General features: G+C 42.0%; 1 protein-coding gene across 1 annotated transcript in view; it reads right to left on the bottom strand.

The window, feature by feature from the left end:
• Positions 1–19,452, bottom strand: part of tcf4 (transcription factor 4) — a 178,543-nt gene extending 159,091 nt beyond the window's left edge. The window contains exons 1-5 of the mRNA XM_063890231.1: positions 19,393–19,452; positions 17,073–17,630; positions 16,871–16,962; positions 16,543–16,581; positions 12,725–12,797 (exon numbers count right to left, since the gene is read on the bottom strand). Coding sequence (XP_063746301.1) covers positions 12,725–12,797; positions 16,543–16,581; positions 16,871–16,942 — 184 coding nt within the window. The 5' untranslated portion in view covers positions 16,943–16,962; positions 17,073–17,630; positions 19,393–19,452. The remainder of the gene's footprint in view (positions 1–12,724; positions 12,798–16,542; positions 16,582–16,870; positions 16,963–17,072; positions 17,631–19,392) is intronic.
• Positions 19,453–21,419: the final 1,967 nt, after the last annotated feature.

Raw genomic sequence — 21,419 nt, 5'->3', positions numbered from 1 at the left:
TTACTTGAGGTTCCTCCGACACGGAAACACTGGTAGTCTTGGCTTTGCCTATGTAACATGACAATGCCCCAAAGAAGAAAGACAGGTTTTTTAAGGCATGTTTTGCCCAGTTTGGACAACCACTGGAGGTGTTGGGTGGGGTTATCCCTGACTTACAGTAACCCAATCCAACACCTTAAAGGCACATGACCACATTGCGCCTTTTTCTGAGCGCCAGCATGCCACCTCAAGCGGCTGCCTCAAGAAAAAGCGCTACGGCCAGCTTCTTTCTTTCTGTGCGGCTACTACTGAACACTTACAAATATTTAAACGCCTTTCTGCCAGACAAAGAGGCTATGTGGACACAGGGCCAATGAACTTGAACACCAACCATGAGCCAGACCTTAAAAGCAACACCAGTGCAGCAGGGCTGGCGTCTGATCGAAGGCCTTTCCTGAAGAGAGAAGGCAGATTAATGTCTGTGGTTTTGGGAGGAAACGATTAATCATCACACATGGGGGTATTGTTAAGGTGTCTTCATACAATTGAACATTTCTCTAACATTTTATAGCTCAAGACTTTGTTTACATTTCCCCCCCCCCCCCCCAACTGCTGACTTTTGATTTGGCACCCGAGACAATAAAGCACGATAATGCAAATCTGTTTATGTTTGTTGTGCAGAAGGACGTGTCACATTTTACCAAATGGCTGTTATTTCTTTTAAAGCTCCAGTGCTGTAAATCTTTTTGATATACACCTCTGCCTTCCAAGAACACAGCAGCAGGGAAACAACTTCATAAAGCTGCATTTATTGGATAATTGGTCCTTCGAATGGCTTCAAGCTGTCGGAGGGTGGCCATCCAACAGGCAGCAGGCCGGAAAATGGAAGGAAAGAGGAAAGACTTGGGGGAGAAAAAAAAACTAATGTCCTCTTTAACATTCTCATAACCAAAGGCTAAACACACTGCGTGGAAGTGAGGGGTTTCACCCTGAAGTTATTGCAGACACAAAGCTGTCAAATAAGAAAAACAGCCTAAAATACAAAACACTAATCCTCAACTTTTTCAATTAACAATTCATGGCGATGCATGGATAATTCAGCAAGGTGCCGCCAGTGTAGAAGATTAAGGAAACATTATTTTGACTTTGAATCAAGTCTTTTAGTGGCAAAGACAAAGAGATATAAAAGCGAGTCCAAGTCAAGTATAAGGCGTTTAAGAAAAAAACCACAAGTCATTCAAGAAAAGACCAAGTCAAGTCTCAAATGACATTAGACACTTCCAAGTAAATGATCTTTTCACCCCACTGTCTGAAACCAGAGTTCAGTCTGCACTGTTTTGTTAGCTCTGCTGTGATTGGTCCACCGCCTAAAGATGTCCCACCCCTAAGCCTATCATGTACAATGTGTTGGCCAATAGAAAACCAAGTGTTTTGCAAGGATTTGGAAGATTTTAGCCTCTGCAGACCATTTACATGCACAAAAACCAGCTATAAAGATCTTAAAGACCAGTCTAAGTTTAGTCCCAAGGGATTTGAAACCAGTGTAAATGAAGTCCTCTGTTTTTGCAAGTGTCAGGACAAGTCATTAATCAACCTTTAGGGCGAGTCAAGCCAAGTCTCGAATGATACGAGACAAGACACCGATGAAGTTATTCGGGGTAAGTCGAAGTCAAGTCTTGAGATATTCAACACATTTCCAAAACAAGCCTCAGGTTGAGTCATTTTGAAACCAGTCCAAGTAAAGTCGGTAGTGAAGTCTGAGTGTATTTGCAAATGTTTATAAAACAAGGTCGTTGTAGTCAGTAAGCGAGTCCTTTAGGGTATGTAGGTCTCAAGTCTGCCAGAAAAATTCTTAAGGTGTTCAAGACCGGTCCAAGTTACGTCTCAAGGGATTTGAAACTAGTCCACAACCAGTGCTATGTTTCTGCAATTGTCAGGTTGAGTCTGACAAGTTAGTGCAGTCAAGTCTGAGTCAGATATGAACCTTTACGGTGGGTTAAAGTCAAGTCTCAAATAATATGAAACAAAACCAAGAGAAGTTATTTGGGGTAAGTCCAAGTCAAGTCTTAAGATACGTTAGCCCAGCTCTAGTTAGCAAGTCCTGTTGGGTTGGTCCGAGTCAAGTCTCTGAAGATCTTTATACAAGTCAGCTTGTGTTTATCAGAACCAAAAGGTATACAGTTTTTGAAGTCAAGTCTTTCGTTTACATGATCAAATGACACGCCAGGATACAACCTTTCCCAGTCTTTAGATGCTGTCCAAAACAAAATAGTCAAATGGCATTCTTAAAACGCTGAATTACACGTGTTATTTTAAATCACTGAGACAAAAGTCCTTCAAGCACACGTCTGATGGTCAATATCTAATATCTGTGTGGCTGGAGTTCAAGTCCAAGTTGATATTCCCTCTAATAGCAAACATGATAAGACAGAGAAAGCCGCTTGTTATCAAGTGTAATTTCGAGTAAACGAGGAGGTGAAAAAACTCAGAATCAAAAGAGGAAAAAGTGAGGGAGTGAGAAAGTCAGGGAGGGAGAGGAATGTTTGGAGTGAGGAGTTCTCGCTATTCAGGGTCCTGACAGCGTGGAATGTGAGGGGGGAGATCAATGTGGTATCTCAAAAACACACACACACACACACACACACACACACACACACTGAGACTGCCAGATGTCCTCCAGCCAATGAGGAAGAAGCGTTCTGGTCTCCTGAGGTCAACCCTCATGTGACACACACACACACACACACACACACACACACACACACACACACACACACACACACACACACACACACACACACACACACACACACACACACACACACACACACACACACACACACACACACACACACACACACACACACACACACACACACACACACACACACACACACACACACACACACACACACACACACACACACACACACACACACACACACACACACACACACACACACAGTAGATCACAGTCAAGCTCAGGCCAGTCGTCCTCTCATCGGCTTTCCTTCCTTCATACATTCACTGTGGGCGAATTTTATCAATGAACGGTTCACAGTTTGGAGCCCATGTGCTCGTCAGCAACTCTGCCACAGCTGGAGGTTCAATCCCTCTGGGCAAGGCAAACACAATGCAAGATATAGATGTTTGATTCCCATGAGCAAGGGACTAACACCACCAAGGTTAGGGGTTCGAGTCCTCCCAAGACCAAAGAGTTTCTCTCCCACGCATCCTCTGGACTCCTTTGTTTACTTCCGTCACATCTCATCACTACGTAACGCTTTTTATTCTGGTTCGAGGGTCTTCCAGGAACATATCTACATGAAGGCAAAGCAAACTGGTTTCACACTGGACTGAAATCACCAACTACACTTCAGGGAAAAGGAGATCCAAATGAATGAAAACACAGCCAGAGACGGTCACATAAATGTACTGCTTATAGTGTGTGTGTGTGTGTGTGTGTGTGTGTGTGTGTGTGTGTGTGTGTGTGTGTGTGTGTGTGTGTGTGTGTTTAAGAGTGCATTTCTTTGGGTTACATGGAAGAACATGCAACATAACATGCATGCACACTTCTCTCTTTTGCACTCCATTTTCCCCCTCAAGAAACACACATTTACAGTACACACACACACACACACACACACACACACACACACACACACACACACACCCATACACTATGTCTGGCCCGTCACACGACCAGATGGCACTAGGGGTGTTCCAGACAATTTACAGTCTGTGTGTGTGTGGTTGTGCACGTATGTCAGTAATTGTGCGCGAGTGTGTGAGGTAAAGGGGGGTTTGGTTGGAAAATATATCTCCTCTACACACACACACACACACTCACACACACACACAGGGACTTGGCAGTGCCACTCTGATGCCAGCTCTGCCAAAGACTGAGAATAAAACAAAAGCTGGGATGAACCATTGTGCTGCTTCTCCCCTTCATCCAACCCCTAACTCTGAAACAGATGGTTTAACCCCCTGATCTCTGCGGATTGAAGGTTCAGTGTGTCTTTGGCAAGTCAACTCACATCACACTTCTACATTAAACACCTTTAACAAAGAGACCCCGACAACAGAGATAATATATGCACAACTGGCATGTAATGTTCATTTGGAATATCCTCATAGCGAAGAACGTGTTATATTATATTCATTTCTTATTTTAGATCTTTGGGGTAAAAGAAACGTAAGAAAAATACACTCCATGTGACCTTTATTGTCATCCATGTGATGTGTGATTTCCTTTCCATCTCCATCACATCCTCACTCCATTTCTTCCTGCTCTTTATTGGCTCTTCCTTTTGCAAATCCATCTCTCAGAGGATGCAGAAAAATAAAACCTTTAAACTCTTTGCAGTTTGTGTTTAGTTGCATAAAAACCTCTTGCCAAAGTCAAGGGGCAACGTCCGTTTTGGGAAAGTGAAGCCGATGAGGAAGGGCTTTAAACCCACTTTCTTTCTACTGGCTTGCAGGGGGCGACTGCACTGGTTTGCAAAAAGATGGCCGATTGTATGGGAGTCTATGAGAAAATTACCATACCAATGATCTAAAGAGCTAGCTAGGTTAAAGCATCATTTAGTACAGATTGATGCTAATTTAGTCAAAGTTAAATAGATGGTAAAGAAGTGTATGCTTTAGGGAATGGGAATTTGTAATTAGCATTAGCTGTTTTATTACAATTAAAGTTCTGAATTTGTCTGCAAACAAAGCTTGTAAGCTGGCACTAGCGTTAGCTGCTAACGCTATTTGCCCTACTATACGCTCGTAAGGGCAAATGGAATGAGTGAGGAAGAAAAGGAGAGCAGAGGCGTACAAAAAGGGAGACAAAGCGGTAAAAATGAAGGAGCGATAAGATGAAGACGCATACAAGGCAAGCAATTAGTAGGACGGTTAAGATGAAGAAGGAGGAAGTGAAGGAAGGAAAAGAAGGATTAGCATGATGGCCAGAAGAAGGAAGACGAGTAGTGACGGGGTAAGAACAACGAGGAAAGAAAGAGGAGGGTAAGAGGAAGAAGACGTGGGTGGAATCAGCTGTGTCACATTTGATTCCCAGACCTTCGTCTTCTCAATTAACTGCCGCCATTTTCACATAACACACCACTTCTGCCTTCACTTTAGCCACTTAAACAAACACACATTCACCCCTCATTTGCCGAACACACACACACACACACACACACACACACACACACACACACACACACACACACACACACACACACACACACACACACACACACACACACACACACACACACACACACACACACACACACACACACACACACACACACACACACACACACACACACACACACACACACACACACACACACACACACACACACACGTTTTGATGCCAACATTAAACTCCCCAAACAATTTTTGCTTGTAACACACTTACAGGCATAAACACACACACACACACACACACACACACACACACACAAACACACACAGACTGCCGCCTCCCAGAATAAGTTGGCTGCCTCTAATTGGAGTGGTGTTTGTTGCAGAGAGGTGTTGAGCGCCGCTGTAATTGCCAGGCAGGCTGGTTGACGTTCCCCGTCTCTTTATTTTTTAAGGACTGGGTAATTAGGCTCTGTGGTTGCGATGGTGCCTCCATCACCGCCGGTACGAGCGAACAGGTGTGGGAGTGAGCGGCAAAAACACACGACACCTAGCCGACGTCACAGACCGACCGCGGAGACGAGAGAAGAGCTGTTTAAAGAGAGTGACGAGGAGGCCCGGGGCGATGAGGATTAACGGAATGAAACTGAGGAATGAAACCATGTTCACTACAGGTGGTGGTGGGGGGGGCCTCAGGTATTCAGTCAGCTTTAGATGATTGGAAAAGAAGAAATTAGCAGATTGTGCGACTGAGCAGGAAACGAAAAGACACGTTTGAATGTTGCTAATAACTGATTTAGGAGTGTTGCTTTGACATTTTGACCTGCATCACTACATCACGGTCAGTCGCTGGGCGTCACCACCGCTAAGCTAAAGGCGGCTACTTTTTATCATGAAGGCGTTATTAGTTTTTGTTTGAAACATGCTTGTTTTATCTACAGACCATATTTGATGCATCTAACAAAAAACCTGTTGAGGAGGAGGATAAAATGCTAACTTTTTTCTGGGTTTAAGGACTCATTCCTGCACAACTCTATGACAAAGCACTTGCCGATGTTTAGCAGGTGTAGTGTGAACCTTGCTCACCACTTTAGTTAGTGTGTTAGCATGCTAACGAGTAGCACTATACAAAATGAAAGCTCAGAGTGTAAAGCTGAGGCTGTTGGGATATACAGGTGTGCGGTAAACCGAACCCAGAGTTTTGGGGTTTCTCAAGATGATAGTGTTTTGTAAGTGTGTATACTGACTGGTTGTGGTGCCTCGAGGATAAAAGATGGAAGTTATATCATAATGACTTTTGAGGGTCGAGCGCAGGTCCTGCATTATGACATGTGGACTGCATGTGGAGCCACACACTGTCAAAGCATGCACGGTTAATGTTTAACCAAACCAAACGAGAGGTCCATGGGGGCCAAGACCTTTTTTGACTCAATGAAAAACACAGAAAAAAACCTTAAGACAACTTACCAACTCAACTCAAACAATTAGAAGTCAAAACAACCAAAGAGAACTAAATACAAACCAATATAAACTCAACAACTCAGCACATCTCCGCACGGTCTTCGGGGAAAACATATGGAGCTCCGACTCGGTATAGCGCCGGCCCGCCGAAGCAAGCCGCACGTCAATCTCCTGAGCTTTAAAAAAAAATCCCAAACCCACATCGAGTTCTCACAGACGCTAACCTTGAAATCACCGCCATTATTAGCGGAGTCATTATTAGCATTAGAAAAGCAAATGGGGCTAATAATATTCGCCATTATGGCTAAAAACGCATATTAATCCCTAATCCGCACCACAATTAGGAGCATGGTTGGATGTTTTTGTGAGTCGTTCTGCATGTTCTTTCCAAGGAAATGAAACAATTTAAGAGCCTCGGAGGCAGAGGGGGTGGGAGGGCGAGGAATAAAGCGACTGGCTCCTGCTCTCCATCTCTATTTTGAAAGCGATCAGCCGGGGTGTTCTTGATTGACAGGCGTAACGCGGGACAGATTTGACTGGATAGAAACAAGAGGGCGTCGGTGGGGGCGTCGCTCGCCGCGTTGAAGCGCGTTATCTGTCTCGTACAAGTGCATCAAATCAAACGGGAGAGGGGGTATTATTAAAGCTACCCCCTTTTTTTTCTCTGCTATGAACTGTGACTTAATAAGCTATGCCAATTAGGGGAACAAAAATCGGGCATGCCATCGGGGCTGTGTCTATCCTTGCCCAAATTTCTCTGCTAATGCGTGAAGCTGTCTGGCAGCGCCGCTGTGTTCCTCTGTTCGGATTTGACAGGGGAAAGAAAAGGAGGAAACGGAGGAAGATGGAGCAAAAGTCAAATAAAAAGAGGATGTAGCTTATTGACAGTGTTCTGAAAGTAGATTTTGTTGAAGGCTGGTGATATCCTTGTTCTTCTCATGCAGAAACTCAGCAGCACTTAAAACAGACTGTGTACTTTTAGGGTAAGGGTAACATAAGGGTATAGATATTGCAGCTATCCGTATCTCAGTGACTTCATTGTCTTCTTCCTTTCCTCTTTTTGTTTCTCCACTCCTTTTCTATTAAACCAGTTTCCTTTTCTTCTTTTCCTTATTTCCTTTCCTCAATTCCTCCTTTCCTTCTTCTCTTCCTACTCCTTCTCCCTTTCCTCTTTCCTTTCATTATTTCCTCAATTCATCCTTCTAACCTTTCCTGTTTCCTCTCCTTCCTTCTTTAGTTCCTTCATTCCTTTCATCAATTAGACCTTCTTACCTTTCCTTCTTTTCGTTCTTTTCCGTTTCCTTTCCTCTCTCAGTTCCCTTCTTACCTTTCCTTCCTTTTGTTCTTTTCTCCCTTCTTCAGTTCCTTCTTAACCTCAAATGTTCCCTCCTATCTGTTTCCTTTCTCTCTTTCCTCCATCCTTTTCTTTGTGTCTTTCCTGCTGACACGTGAGGAAACATTTCCGTCACCTCTCCTTGCCAACTTTTTGTTCCATGGCAACTGGGATGATGGTTTGCCCTCCCGCCCCCAAAGCCCTCCCATGTCTTTAGAAAACCACAAATACAAATCACACTCACGCACACACTCCAGAACTACATACACACATTTTTAAGCTCAACACTCATTCTCCCCTGAACATGCACTCTCTCTCTCTCTCTCTCACACACACACACACACACACACACACACACACCTCCGTCCCTTTCCAACACCATTGACAGGGAGACAAACGGCAGATCTGAGAGGTTATGCGTTGAAATGAAAAGCCGCACAACCAGCCAAGGCCCGAAATAGACGAGCGGCGGTGGCGGGTTTGACAGGCAGAGTGGATCTGAACGGCTTCATCCAGAAAGGAGATTAGAAACACACACAGAGTTTGAAGTGTGCATTATGTTTCCAGGGATGATCCCAAAATAAAAAAACAACAACAACAACAATAGTCAAATCTCCCAATAATTAAAACGCCTAATCCACTTCCTGGTTGGTGATGACCGTGGGCTGAGCGTGTCAGTCGGGACTCGTGGGGATTGTGCCGCGTTTATGTTTAGACGCTTTTGTGGGTTTTTTTAAGGTGAATTTACATCAGCCAAAATACGAGGATTGAGAAGAGGGCTTCAAATTTTAAAAACCTGCATTTATTCACAGCATTGTGCGAAGGATGTCATTTTGAAATTCGACATGTTTGGAGGGATGTCACTACCTATCCTCATAAGCATCAGATGAAGCAAATCCTAAAACCTGTTTTCATTCTGAGTGACATGTTATTTTTACACACTGCCGTGTCTCATGCTCCAGCCTCGTGTCTCCTTTATGTTCTAATTTGGATTTGATGTTGTCTTCTTTAGCCTCGTTTCGCAAACTACGCCTATTTCCTGTTGGAGAAAAGTCTGCGTTGTTGCAAAAGAGCTGTTAATAAAATGTAAATCTCTCTGCTGTAAAGAAGGGCTGGGTACAAACCTCCATACTTACTTTTCAATCAGTTTTACAGACTTAAGAATTGTATCGTTTCGTCATGTGTACCAAAACTCAACAATCATTCCAGTACGCTCAAAAGATGTCTTACTATATTGATATTGTTAGTCAAACCTCGTGGCATTTCTGTTGGTTTGATGCATTAATTTGAGGGATGTGACAGCCTCCTCAACGCTCCATAAAGACGTGATGCTTAGGATGTTTAGTTCACATGCTTCATGTACGCCATGATTTAGTCGCAGATCCTTTTACCGTTGCTTTTTGACTTGTTTCTACTTTTGTGTGGGGCAAAACGTTGACTTTTCCACCATACCAAAGAAAAAACTCAGACTTTTTTAATGTCCAATGCACATAAAAACAGGTGGATAGAAATGCACTTTATTGCATGTCGAGCTGTAACTACCAAACTTGGTGCACCATCAAAGGCAATCATTATTACCAATGAGATGAGAGGCTGATTCCTTAGAATAAAGCCTAACATTTGGGATGAAAAACCAGCCAAAATTATTACAACCCAACAAAACCAATGCTTACTCCAATTAAACCAAGTGGCATGAACTGGCATGACTATCGTTTTTTACAACTTCTTTTCTTATATTGTTAATGTTTGCAACCACAAGACACCAAATCAAAGTCCTTGTACAGTATGTGTAAACATACCTGGCAATAAACTTGATTCTGATGAGCGTTTACTGGTCTGTTTTCCAATTTTAGCAAACAGTAAGTCAAAGTCTTGTCCCGCTGTCTCTCCAGTAACAAGTAAGGCTGCAACTACCTACATTAAAATACCGTACATCAGGACAACCTACCCTAATATCGTCCTAAATATGACATTAGCTTCATACAAAAGAAAAAGCAATAGTTAGAAAAAGGTTGCAAATGTGTGGGGGGTTGCACCTTAGAAGGGTTGTGAGTAGCCACCCCAATGCATTAAAGGACAAGAGGCAGCTCATGAAACTATACAAATGTACTAACAACATCATTTGTGCCAGTGCTCTCAAGTCAGGACACTTTTTGAACCCTTAAGTTCATAATTCCTTCTCAAATCCATTTGAACAAAATGTGAACATCATGGATGTGCTTTATTCCCCCTATCGTCTCTTGGTGGCCCCTGAGCAGATGCTAAGTTGGTCTTGACTGATGATACATGCTACAATAAATGAATCCCATGCAGGAAATTAAGATATTGAACAAAGAACATGGAGAAAAACACTCAACAGGAGTGAATATGTATACTGTATAATGTTCTGAACCAATAATGTATGTTTTTAACTTCTCCAAACCAAAGTCATGGCTGTTGCAGACGTAAATACACAGTGCGTGTGTGTGTGTGTGTGTGTACGCGGCTCAGTGTCGGTATGTCCCAGCCTCTCGCCTCTCCCCAGCCTTTGGAAGCCGCTGCTCTCATGGTTGTGTAGGTCTATAGAGTTCTAATTAGCTGCATTCACAAACAGCGGCGGGCTCATCAAAATGCCGAGGCCTGCAGAAAGCCACAGCAGGGGTGAGCAGAGCAGAGTGTTTGTGCGTGTGCGTGTGTGTGAGCAACAAGAATGTGATTTGTGAACAGGGATGAGTGCATGTGACACCAGTGTGAAATGCTGCATCTGAAGAACAAAAAGAAAAAAACAATCACAAAATAAGAGACACACATCGTATCCGAAAACCGGGTCCCAACAACCGCGACTGGACTGGACCCTTTTTTTCTGTGTTTCGACATCGGGACATTTGTCGCCCCTTCCTCCCATTTGTATGCACGGCACGGGAACAAACAACAACAACCACACGACAGAGCAGTTAACAAAGAAGACGTCTGTGGCATCTCTCTGTTTCTGCAGCCAACGAACAAAATGGCTTCCCAACGACGTTTAGAGGCAAACGACACGAGCGGGAGAACAAGAAATGACCCGGCTGATAAAGGGAAGAGCTTTTAAGACAGAATGCTTCAGTGCTTGGGATCGTTGCATTCAGACTGATGATGTGAGGAAACATAAGGACAGACAGAATAATAAAAGGCTTGATCGTAAATGAGGGAAATGCAGCATGGTCTACAACCTGATATACAGTCACAGCAAAGAGGTTATCATATCATAGAAGTCCTCCGATATCTACGTGTACTTGGCTCTGGGCTCGTGGCTTACGTCTTTCAGCATCTTCAGTTTGAAAGTGTTGCCATTTAATATTCTTTATGACCCAAAAGCGATTGAACTTCTAAGTAAACAAACACAACATCCTTATCTTCTTCCTCCTCTCCCCTCTACTGTTCTGTTTTCTCCCACTTGTTGCCGTCCTAAAGTGGCCGTAGAATGCGCACAACACTATTGTTAATCCCTTTACAGTCAGACATACCATTACGTCAAATACAGTTTGATACGATACAGGTTGGAGTGACTACTTCTATTTGCCAGAAGGCATCATAAAGACAAATGCTGTTCAAGCAAAGTTAGCGATAATGGAATCAGGAAAACTGGAACTCGACTGAACTCTAGCTCCATCATTATCAACTCATTGATAAAGAAAGGCAAGCTTGCCCTTTTTACATAAACACCACTTTGATGTCTCATTCAGTCTTTCTGCCAGTTAACCTTGCAGTGAAAACTTGCCGTTTTTTGCTGAAGCTACGTTAGCACTGTTCAACTAGCTTCATTCAAATGGATGTGTGATTCAACACCGGGCGAAAGTCTGATTGATAAAGCCAGCCAGTCATTTAGGCCATGTTCAGGCACACTGATTAGTTACAGCCCGACTGGATGAATGAATAGATTAATTGATTAATGAATGACTAAATGCAGGCCTTGGTGTTTGAGTAAAATAATGGCTCACTGACATGAAGCACCTTCACCAACATTAATAGTTTTCATTAATAGTTTGTTTTATTCAAACAAGCATTTCAAAGTGAAAGTAACCACATTCATCCATGGTTTGGACCATAACTTGACCACAACAACAGCAGTCTGTAGACAAACACAGTTAACTGATGATCACACACAATCGCACACACACATTGGCAGGAAATAATGAGGGCAGCCAATTTAGAAAAACAGGAAGTCTCCTTCAGGATTGAATTTGAGATACTGAAATCCCAATTGTTGCCCTAAAGTAAATAAACATGACATCACCGACTCATGGCTCTATTTTGCACCCTGACATAACGTCCTTTCCTAAAGCAGGAACTGACACATGTAAACTGCCAATCTGCAGCAGCGATTGCTAAGCTTTTTAAGGAAATTACTGAACTTTTTTGAGGGAATAAAACCATCAATTTGTGTTCTGTCTGTAGAGATGTACATCTTCATTGGGAATCAATTGGTTTTGGGATTGGGTGCCACGGACAGGTAAGTATTAAGTGACAGGCTTTCCAATAATCAAGCCATTTAATGAGATCACTTCAGTACAAATAACCAGAACCAGCTTAACAAGAAGACCAAACAGAAGTCAAAGAAAACATGAGGAAAATACAGAATATTAATCAAAATGTCTCGTCAAAAGAAAAAGTCCTCTACAAAGCAAAACAGCATAAAACCCCAAATCTGCATCTGTGCAGAACATGGTTTCCCACACAGGAACATTTAAACAGCAAGTGAAGCAGCAGAGAGCAGGTGTAAGAGGAAGCACGGGAGGAGGCTGAGAGAGGATTGGAAGAAAAAGAGGAATAAAGAAAAAGCTGACGTACTTGAGCCGGAGAAATGTCCGCTCCCCAGGGACGTCGGTCCGTTCTTTCCACTGCTAACAGGAGGGGAAAACATCTACAAGACAAACAGAGCGCACATTACCTCCGAGAGCACTGACACTGCAGACAGCAAGACACATCTCTACACATTATCAGAGGATAAGAAGAGCTTCATTCCAAAACACAGGGCAGCATTTGGCTGAACAATACTGCTCGTCACATTACAATCCCCGGAAATGTCTTGAATATAATAAACCAAAGCCAAATTTGATCTAATCAGAGCATTTCTTTGCTTTCTACAACAGTCGATATCTCGTTTTGGAAGGAAACTCTTCATGGAACCAACGAAACAAACGGTCGAGCCTCACTAGGGCTGGGTGTCACTGCAGCACTAACACTTTTCTCCCCTAGGTTTTACTTATAGTTTGAAAAAGCCAAACTCTTCGACTTGTGCATGTTTTTTTTAAGCAAAAGATGTTGTGTGAATACCGTAGTCTAGCCGGCACATTTATGATTGATATTTTAGGACTGACTGATCAAAGAATAAGTCCTTAATCAAGTCACAAATCAAGAACAATAAAGGCCTGATTTATATCCCAGATTAAACCCAACAAGTCAGGTGTTGAGTCAGGACAGGTAAGTCCAGAGTAAAGTCCTAAGAGAAGTCGAACAAGACCTTAATCGAGCCCCATATCAAGGCCGACAGGTCCAGACTTAAGGTGCAGGTCAGGATGGTTACATAACACATCAAGTCCTAAATCAAGACCAACAAGTCCACAGTCAAGAGAGGCGACACTCTATAGTGACATGTGTAAAACAGGTCAATCCCATATCCAGGTACCAGAAATACCCAAGTCAAGTCACATGTGAAAGGAGATAAGTTGAGTCCAAAGTCAGTGTCAGGTCCAACTCCTATTCATTTGCCTTCTTAAACATGTCAGTGTCTCATCCTATATAAATAACAGCAACAGTCAGTTACATACACTTACAGATTTAATCCAATGACTGATCAAACACTGTATTTTATGCAGGTTTTTTAGTTTTGGTTTGGGATTTTATTATTTGACAAAAGCATTATTTCTGAAGCTGTGTCGACTGTTGTCTACCAGTCTGCTGTCAGGTTGATCCAAAATGATTTACTTACACTAAATTATGTTTCATATTTTGCTTAACAAAAACATTTAGCAAAACAGTCGCCATTGTGGGGACAGTAGAGGTTGAGTTGCAAGGGGCTTTATAGTTTTTTAAGTTAGGTTTTAAGTAATCAGATCATGACTTAAGTCTGACTCTGACTTGCTTTCCATACTAGACTGTTTGTCTGTAACTCAAAATCCGTACCCAGCCCTAATGATCACAACACAGATATGAAGCGTTCAATTTCCAAAACACTGGGGGAACATTTTTGGGGAACAGAATAAAATAAATAACTCAACATCTGTGAAAAATTAAAAAACAGGCTCACTTTAAATCACCTGCTCAATTTGACTATAAAAAAAGTGTCATTTTCGCCGAGTGTTGCACGACTGATTGTTGGAATGAAACTCTTCATATCTTCTTCATATCGGACTTAAACATATGAAATCATCATCAGCACTAGTGACCATCTGTTCTGCACATCTACAGGAAAATAAGCCCACGTGACGACAGACAGTGAATACTGAATCCTGTTGTTGCTACTGTACGAGCTACTGTAGAGCAACCCAGGAGAAGCAGTTCAAAGTGAAACACGTGACCCCGATGGATAACCTCTGAGAAGGGAAAACACCAGGCCTGTGTGCCGCTGTGTTTGATGGTGAAATCTCAGCGATCTCCCACTTTCAGATGCTAAATAAAAAAGCTTTTCAGGATTTTGTTCTTGTCTTTGGAAATAAACACAATATAGGTAATTAAAACCCCGACTACAACAATGAACGCACGATCCGTCATTGTTCCTAATGCAGCCTGCGGGGCCTGTAAGTGTGCACGTTTGGATACTGAGGTTGCTCCCTCGCGGCAGTAATGAGAAAAACAAATGCTTGGGAGATAAAAGATGGGAGTTGGGATTATTAGCAGGTCTATCGATATCCCAGTCGAAGCTCTCTGAGCTGCGGGTGTCAGCTTGTGGGCGTGTGGAGACAGATGATCGCATAAATTAATGCGACCGGCCTGCGTTTATAATGAGAGGAGACACGTTCTAGCTGCTGCTGCTGCTGCTGCTGCTGCTGCTGCTGCCCTCCTTTGTTTGAATATTTTTTTTCAAGACATTTAATTGACGACAGGCTGATTGACATTTTTTAGAATCCCGTTTAAATTCAAACACAGGTTAAATGTGTAATATTCAAGTCAAACAGCTCTACTGCTGCTAAATGATCATATTGTGAGGTTTTGTTTTGAACTTTTGTCCATAATTATAATCATATAAGAGACTTTAAAGCAGAAATCTCCCACTAATAATAAGATTTATGGTGATTTAGTGAGATATTTGTCACCAGTAATATTAATAAAGCGCCTTTTACATTATTTATTATATCCACATGCCTGCTGCCAGTCTATCAATAGCTTTACAATATTCCCTTAGAGATTTGAGATGTCCTTTGCTTCTCAACTATGAATTTAATTGGTATATTTGAATTTTTTTAAATTGAATTACCTCTGTACAATCCTATAATATTTGGTACACCGACTGGAGAGAATGTGTGTACCACTGAAGGATTTTGTTAAAAGAAAATGAGGCTTTAATATTCCCATAAGTACTTCATGTATTTATGAGATAAACACAGGCAAACAAAGCACATATTATATTAAAATATTGCTATAAAGGGATATTACATGCCTGTGGTTCTCAATTTTGACATGAAAATGAAAGAATATTATAAAAGAATCCCACATTATTCTCCTCATGATCAGACATTAGCAAGTTTTATGTTAATTGATCAATACTGTACGACCTGTAGTGGGTATTTAAAAATCAATATAGTAAAGCTATAGGAGGTTACTGTGTAGGATGTGTTGTTTTAATTCTTTGATTTGTTTCTATGATGCTTCCAGGGTCAGTTAAAGTGCAGTGTGTTGTCTGAAGGCCTCAGCTGTGATCGTGTCAAATCTATTTATCACAGCACTGTTTCAATGTGGATTTAAAGCTACATAAATGGGGATTTTACTTCATTTTTTTGTGCATTTTGTGCAGCATTATTAGACTGATCCCTCTTATAAAGACCTTTTTTATTAATAGTGTCTACAAGGATTTTCCTAGATCACTCCAGTCAGCTACATTGTAATTGCAGGCCTTCTCTTATGTATTTATGGCATTATGAACTTCAGATAATGCAGCAGAAATGTGACAATTTTCCTCCCAAATTTGCTATTTCTCACCCAGCAGGATTCCTGCAGTGCTGAAATTTTCTTTAGATTTCAATAGTAATGTCAGTCTGGGTTTTTTCTTTCATTTTAGGATGTTTGACATTTTTCCCCCCCTCCTCCTCTTCGGGCCAAAGTTGCTCCCAGAGGAGGAGAGGCGCACAGAAAACATGGCCGAGAGCCGGGACACTGTTTCCTGTCCGTCAAGTTCTCAACACACACTGTCTCTTTCCCCTTATTTATTTTTTGAAAGACACAAACTTTTCCTGCACATTAAACTGCGTAGAGAAAGAGGGACACTCTCCTCTCCTCTCTGCCATGCAGGTTAATGATCAAGCCTTTTGCATCTGAAAGCTCCCCGGTGCGTATATGGATCAACCCACAAACACATTTCAATATGTATTCTAAAATCCTTTCTAAAATCATGGGCAGAAAAAGAAGTAGACATATGAATGAAAAAAAGGACTTAAAATGAGATATACTACCATGGATGTTGGGAACATTTTCAAATCGCTGTTTCGCATCTATAAGACAACAAAATTACCAATGCAGCATCACAAATCTCTGCACACACACACAGAAACAAAAATGAAAAAATTACAAAAACAACAATATGCACTGACTTTCTGCAACTTTACTCTTTACATGTGCAATTAGTTAAAAGGACTAGAAAATATGCAGGTTACCGTGCAACATTAACAATGTAAACTGGTCGCTGTAAGGACGCGTTGAATGCTCTTCTACGGCTTGTACTGCCATGATACTACTCATTATATTCTTATCAACAAGAAGTAAAAACATCAACGTCCTTACCGCGCTGAAATCCAGTAAGTCACTGAGTTCCTTGTCCGTTCCCAAAGCTGCCATCCGCTGTTGATGATGCATTTTAGCAAAATCGCACGGACCTAAAAACAGGGGAAACAAATGAAGAGATAGATGGACAGAAGAGGACAGGTAGACAGATTGATAGATGGAGATAAAGAGGGAGGGAGAGGAGAGAAGAGAAGAGGAACACCTCGTCTTTTTGCGCACCGCTCCGCTCCGGGATCTCTTTTTTCCTCCACCGCGAAATAAATCCAGTGAAACACAAACGATCGCAAGTCTAGTTCATCCTGCGAGCTCCTGGTTCGATAGAAAATGTCGAGAAAAAGCTGGCAGGAAATAAAAAAAGAAAAAGAGGGGCGACAGGACCGGAGTGTTTCCGCGTGTGTTTTGGTGTGTGTTCCCCAGCCAAACAAGTCCGACCTCTCCGCGTTAAGACGCAGTTCGTCCGCCGCGGATGACTGTCAGGGTCTGGATATAAATAAATAAGATGCCGAGAGAAAAGATCACCTCGGAAATGTGGAGATGTTCTCCAGTGTCGGGTCAGAGGAAGAGTCCAGGCAGGGTGAGTGCTGCTCCACGCCGGGCTCAGGTCCCCTCCGCTCGGCTGCGGGTTGCTGAAGATCCCCGGGTACGCAGGACGGATCCCATGTGCGTCTGGCACAGCCTCGGTGTAATAAATGTGTTCGTGCGGCCACCTAGCTTACACTCTCACCCAGCACCGCCACTCATACAGCAAAGACACGGAAATCTGTAGAAAAAAATAAATAGATATTAAAGAAAAATTGTTGCTTTGATTGATTGGATGATTTGCTGCGGTGATTGGCTGCTTTCATTTTGGATCGGGTTAATTGGGGCAGGGAAAGGTGATTCTGTTTCCCCTCTGGAATGTAGAGAATCGTTATTAGGCTTCGAAAAATAAACCAAATGCAACTTTTTCAATGCGTTTATTTCATATTTTCATTGATTTCCATATGCTTTCTATATGCATCTCTCCCTGTTTCATGTGATTGCTTTTCTATTGCTTTTTTTGTGTTGAGACCAACAAGTGGAATTTACAGAACCGTAATGTGGTTTAAAAATAAAGTAAACACAACTTGTTTTCAATGTGTTTATTTCATATGTTCATACAGTTTCCTATATATTTAATTTGACTATGTATGGATGCATCTCTCTCTCTCTCTGTTCCTCAGCTTACCTATTGCTTTTTTATTGGTTAGACCAACAAGTGCATTAAACAAGTGCTCAACCTGCACGGTACCCCCCCTCTCCCCTCCCCCATGGGTCACCACTTAAACCACAACAGCGCCAAAAACCCACCTCTGGAAATACTTTGCAGCACTTTTTTTTGGTGCTTTTTTCCCCCTGTGCCTGCAGGTATGAAATGACTGGCCTATTTCTGCAAATTACACCCAGTATGTGCGGGTCTCTGTGAGAGAAAACACACAGGTGCAGGGACGACATAAAGGCTTATTTGTTGCAGTGCAAAGTGGTCCTGCCTGCTGGCCCTTCACTGCCTTTCCCTCCCAAACTAACTAAAAGCTGTGTAACAGCCCCATAAAGAACACAGCACAGACCCACTGGTTGTTGTTAAAAATACACAAGAGCAAGCATGTTTTAATCTGTTCCTGAACTGAGGGGGGGAGAAGTACTCAGATCTTGAGTAAAAGTAGAAGTACCAGAGTGTAGGAATACTCTGTCACAGTAAAAGTATTCTAAATGTTCCTCCAGTAAAAGTAGTCATGGTGCAGATTGGTCCATTTCAGAATAATATCTCTGATATGTTTTATAATGATTGATGCAGGCAAAGCAGGCCCCAGATCCTAGACCCCCCCCCCCCCCCCCCAAAGTGACTAATAAAGTCACTTTGAATGTACAACGTAAACTACAGCAGGTCCTGTGTAGGTTATAGAGCGGCCCTCTCTTGTCAAAATGTCCAACAGGGGCCCAACAACACTTTTTTGACAGTCTTGCCAGCCCATGTCCACCAAAAACCCATCACACCACACCTTGTTTCCACTGACAAAAGATATATATTGAGGGAGAAGTGTCAGTGCGAGTCACAAACCAACCACAGAAAAACACTCTAGGTTGTCATGTCAAGAAAATAAAGTAACATGGATTCTGTGCAGATACATTATTTGTGTTGGTTGTTCCTCTTTCTGAAAGTTGTTCAGGCAGTAGACAAAAGTCGGTACGTGGGCGAACAATTAAAACCACTAGCTGTCTCTGAAAGGAGATCAATCTAAACGTGTTGTAAAGTAATCAAAAGATAGAGTTGATGAACAACATGCAATAAGTCCCTGAAAGATGTGTTGATAAGAGCGGTTTTCTGGCCTTACATGAAATAGAGCAGCACTGTTTTAGAATGTATGCAACTAAAACGACTTGTTTAACGTTGGAGCAAATACATGTTCACGGTTTAAAGAAACCAACATGAACTCCTTGAAGTTATCGAGCACTTAGAGCAGAAAAACCCCGTTTACTTTCTTATCGTTTGCTCTTTGAGTTACCTGATTGTTTGGGGCGGTTCCTTCCTGGTGGCAAGGTGTGGCCACAGGCTGAGAACTCTCAACTCCTGGAAGCAGCAAATTGGGCCAAACCATCTGGTGCCATTTCAGGGGGGGGGGGGGGGTTAAACTCATTCAGTAGCTCTGTCCATCTTAGTGAGCCCTTGTGTGTTATTTGGTTTTGGTCAAGTCATTACATAGTAACTTTATATTAAGTTTTCTGATTAAAAATGTAGAATAAAATAATACATTTTGAATCAGAACACTTTGTATTTTTGGTAAATAAAAAGCTAGTTTCCTATAAACGACTTTAGATGGATAATTGATTCTTTTGAGCTCGTTCCCTCGCAGTATCTAGGGCGCTTTAAGCCAGTTTTATGTCAAAAACAAGGTAAGCAAGAAGAAGAAGAAACATCTAGCAGCTGCAGAGCCAGATATCTTTCTCAGGAGTTGGTTAAGACCAAACCAAAGCTAAAAGAAGGACACAGAAATGACTCAAAAGGGAAGGTAATGTTTGTTGGACGTGTGAAAAGCCATCTCTTGAAAATAAATCGATGATGTGTTCAGAGCTTCTTCCACTGGCCGACCTGTTACATGAAAGAGAAAGTGATTAAGAGGAAGAAAAAATCTTGTGAAAAAAAGTGGCTATTCCTCATAGTTGACATGGCCTACTCTCTCCTGGTACTCTATGACCTTAACTCACCTTTGATTCAACAGAGATCCACACTGAGCTGTTCACCTCTCACCGTGTTTCTTTCATTATCACCATGTGAACCCAGGGAAGAGTTACATAACATCCAAACACATCGTGGGGTTTAGTCTGAGGGATTTAACCTTGAAACGGAGCAGGAATGCACAGTAACGCTCCGACACAGAACACAGAACGTCTGTCACATCTGGGTCAAACCTGAGCTGCAAAACCCATCCTCCACAGTGGAGGTTATTACATGATGAGCAGGGAAGAGGGAGGTGGGCAATTGCCTGGTGTGACTCAGGTATTGGAATAAATGGGTCATTTTGAGTCTGTAAGAAAATATCACGGGGAAAAAGACTAAAACATGCAACTGTTAGTGGTGATTTAGGGAATACCATTTGTCTTTGTGCTTACTTCTGGACTACTTACTGTACAACTTATAGATCACATTTATAGGAAACAAAGAAGGTTTTTAAGGACATTTTCTTGCCGTATCTTAAAAAAGGAGGTGGGCAAAAAGGTTAAAGACATAATGAAGGTTAAAATTCTAACACATTTCCAGAAAATCAGCAAATAAATGTGCAATCCACTCCACGAGAAGAGAATATGAGGAGTTGGCTGCATCACTGTTATCAGATTGTGGAGCTAATTCTCCAGTCAGGGCCATTATTTGAGAACATGCTGCTTGGTCAGAACCAATGCAAATTGGAATAAACCTATAAATACCGTAACTGGATTGTTTTGCAAATGAAAATAGACGATGCAGGACGCAAACACATATGCAAAACATTACAAACCCTGAAAACAAATGCAATACAGTCAAAGTTCTCCAGTCCTCTAGGGGGAGCGCTGAGTAAAAAAGCTTGATTATCGACCCCGAGAAAGAGAGACCAGACGAGAGCGTTGGTGTGTTTTTGAAGTGGGTTAGTAAAAGTGCAAAGAAGAGGAGATTTCATGTAACATTCTCTTTACATTTGTGTCTTTAAAGTTGAGCTGTCACCATGAAAGCTCCCCCTAGAGGCCTGCACAACTTTCTTTTACCACCACCATTGGGTTTAATTCAATGCATCCAAGTATTTGGTTTGTTAGCAGATCACTCCATGAAAATGACACGCCATCAGCCTCAGCTATACAGTGTGTTTTGTTGAAATGTTTAGTATGTTAAAGAGTAAAACTAAAAAATGTTGATATGGTAAATGTTATTCCTGTTATTTATGTTACATGTCACTCTTCAAAATAAAAGACTTACAACTTCTGGCAACTTTTCTAGAAGCTGTTTAGTTAAGTATTAGATTTAAAAAGTTATGTAAAAGCTGGACACTAAGGATATTTCTAA

Source organism: Eleginops maclovinus, chromosome 8, assembly GCF_036324505.1.
Source record: "Eleginops maclovinus isolate JMC-PN-2008 ecotype Puerto Natales chromosome 8, JC_Emac_rtc_rv5, whole genome shotgun sequence".
NCBI classification, from domain to species: domain Eukaryota; kingdom Metazoa; phylum Chordata; class Actinopteri; order Perciformes; family Eleginopidae; genus Eleginops; species Eleginops maclovinus.
This window is presented reverse-complemented; position numbering and strand designations above follow the sequence as displayed.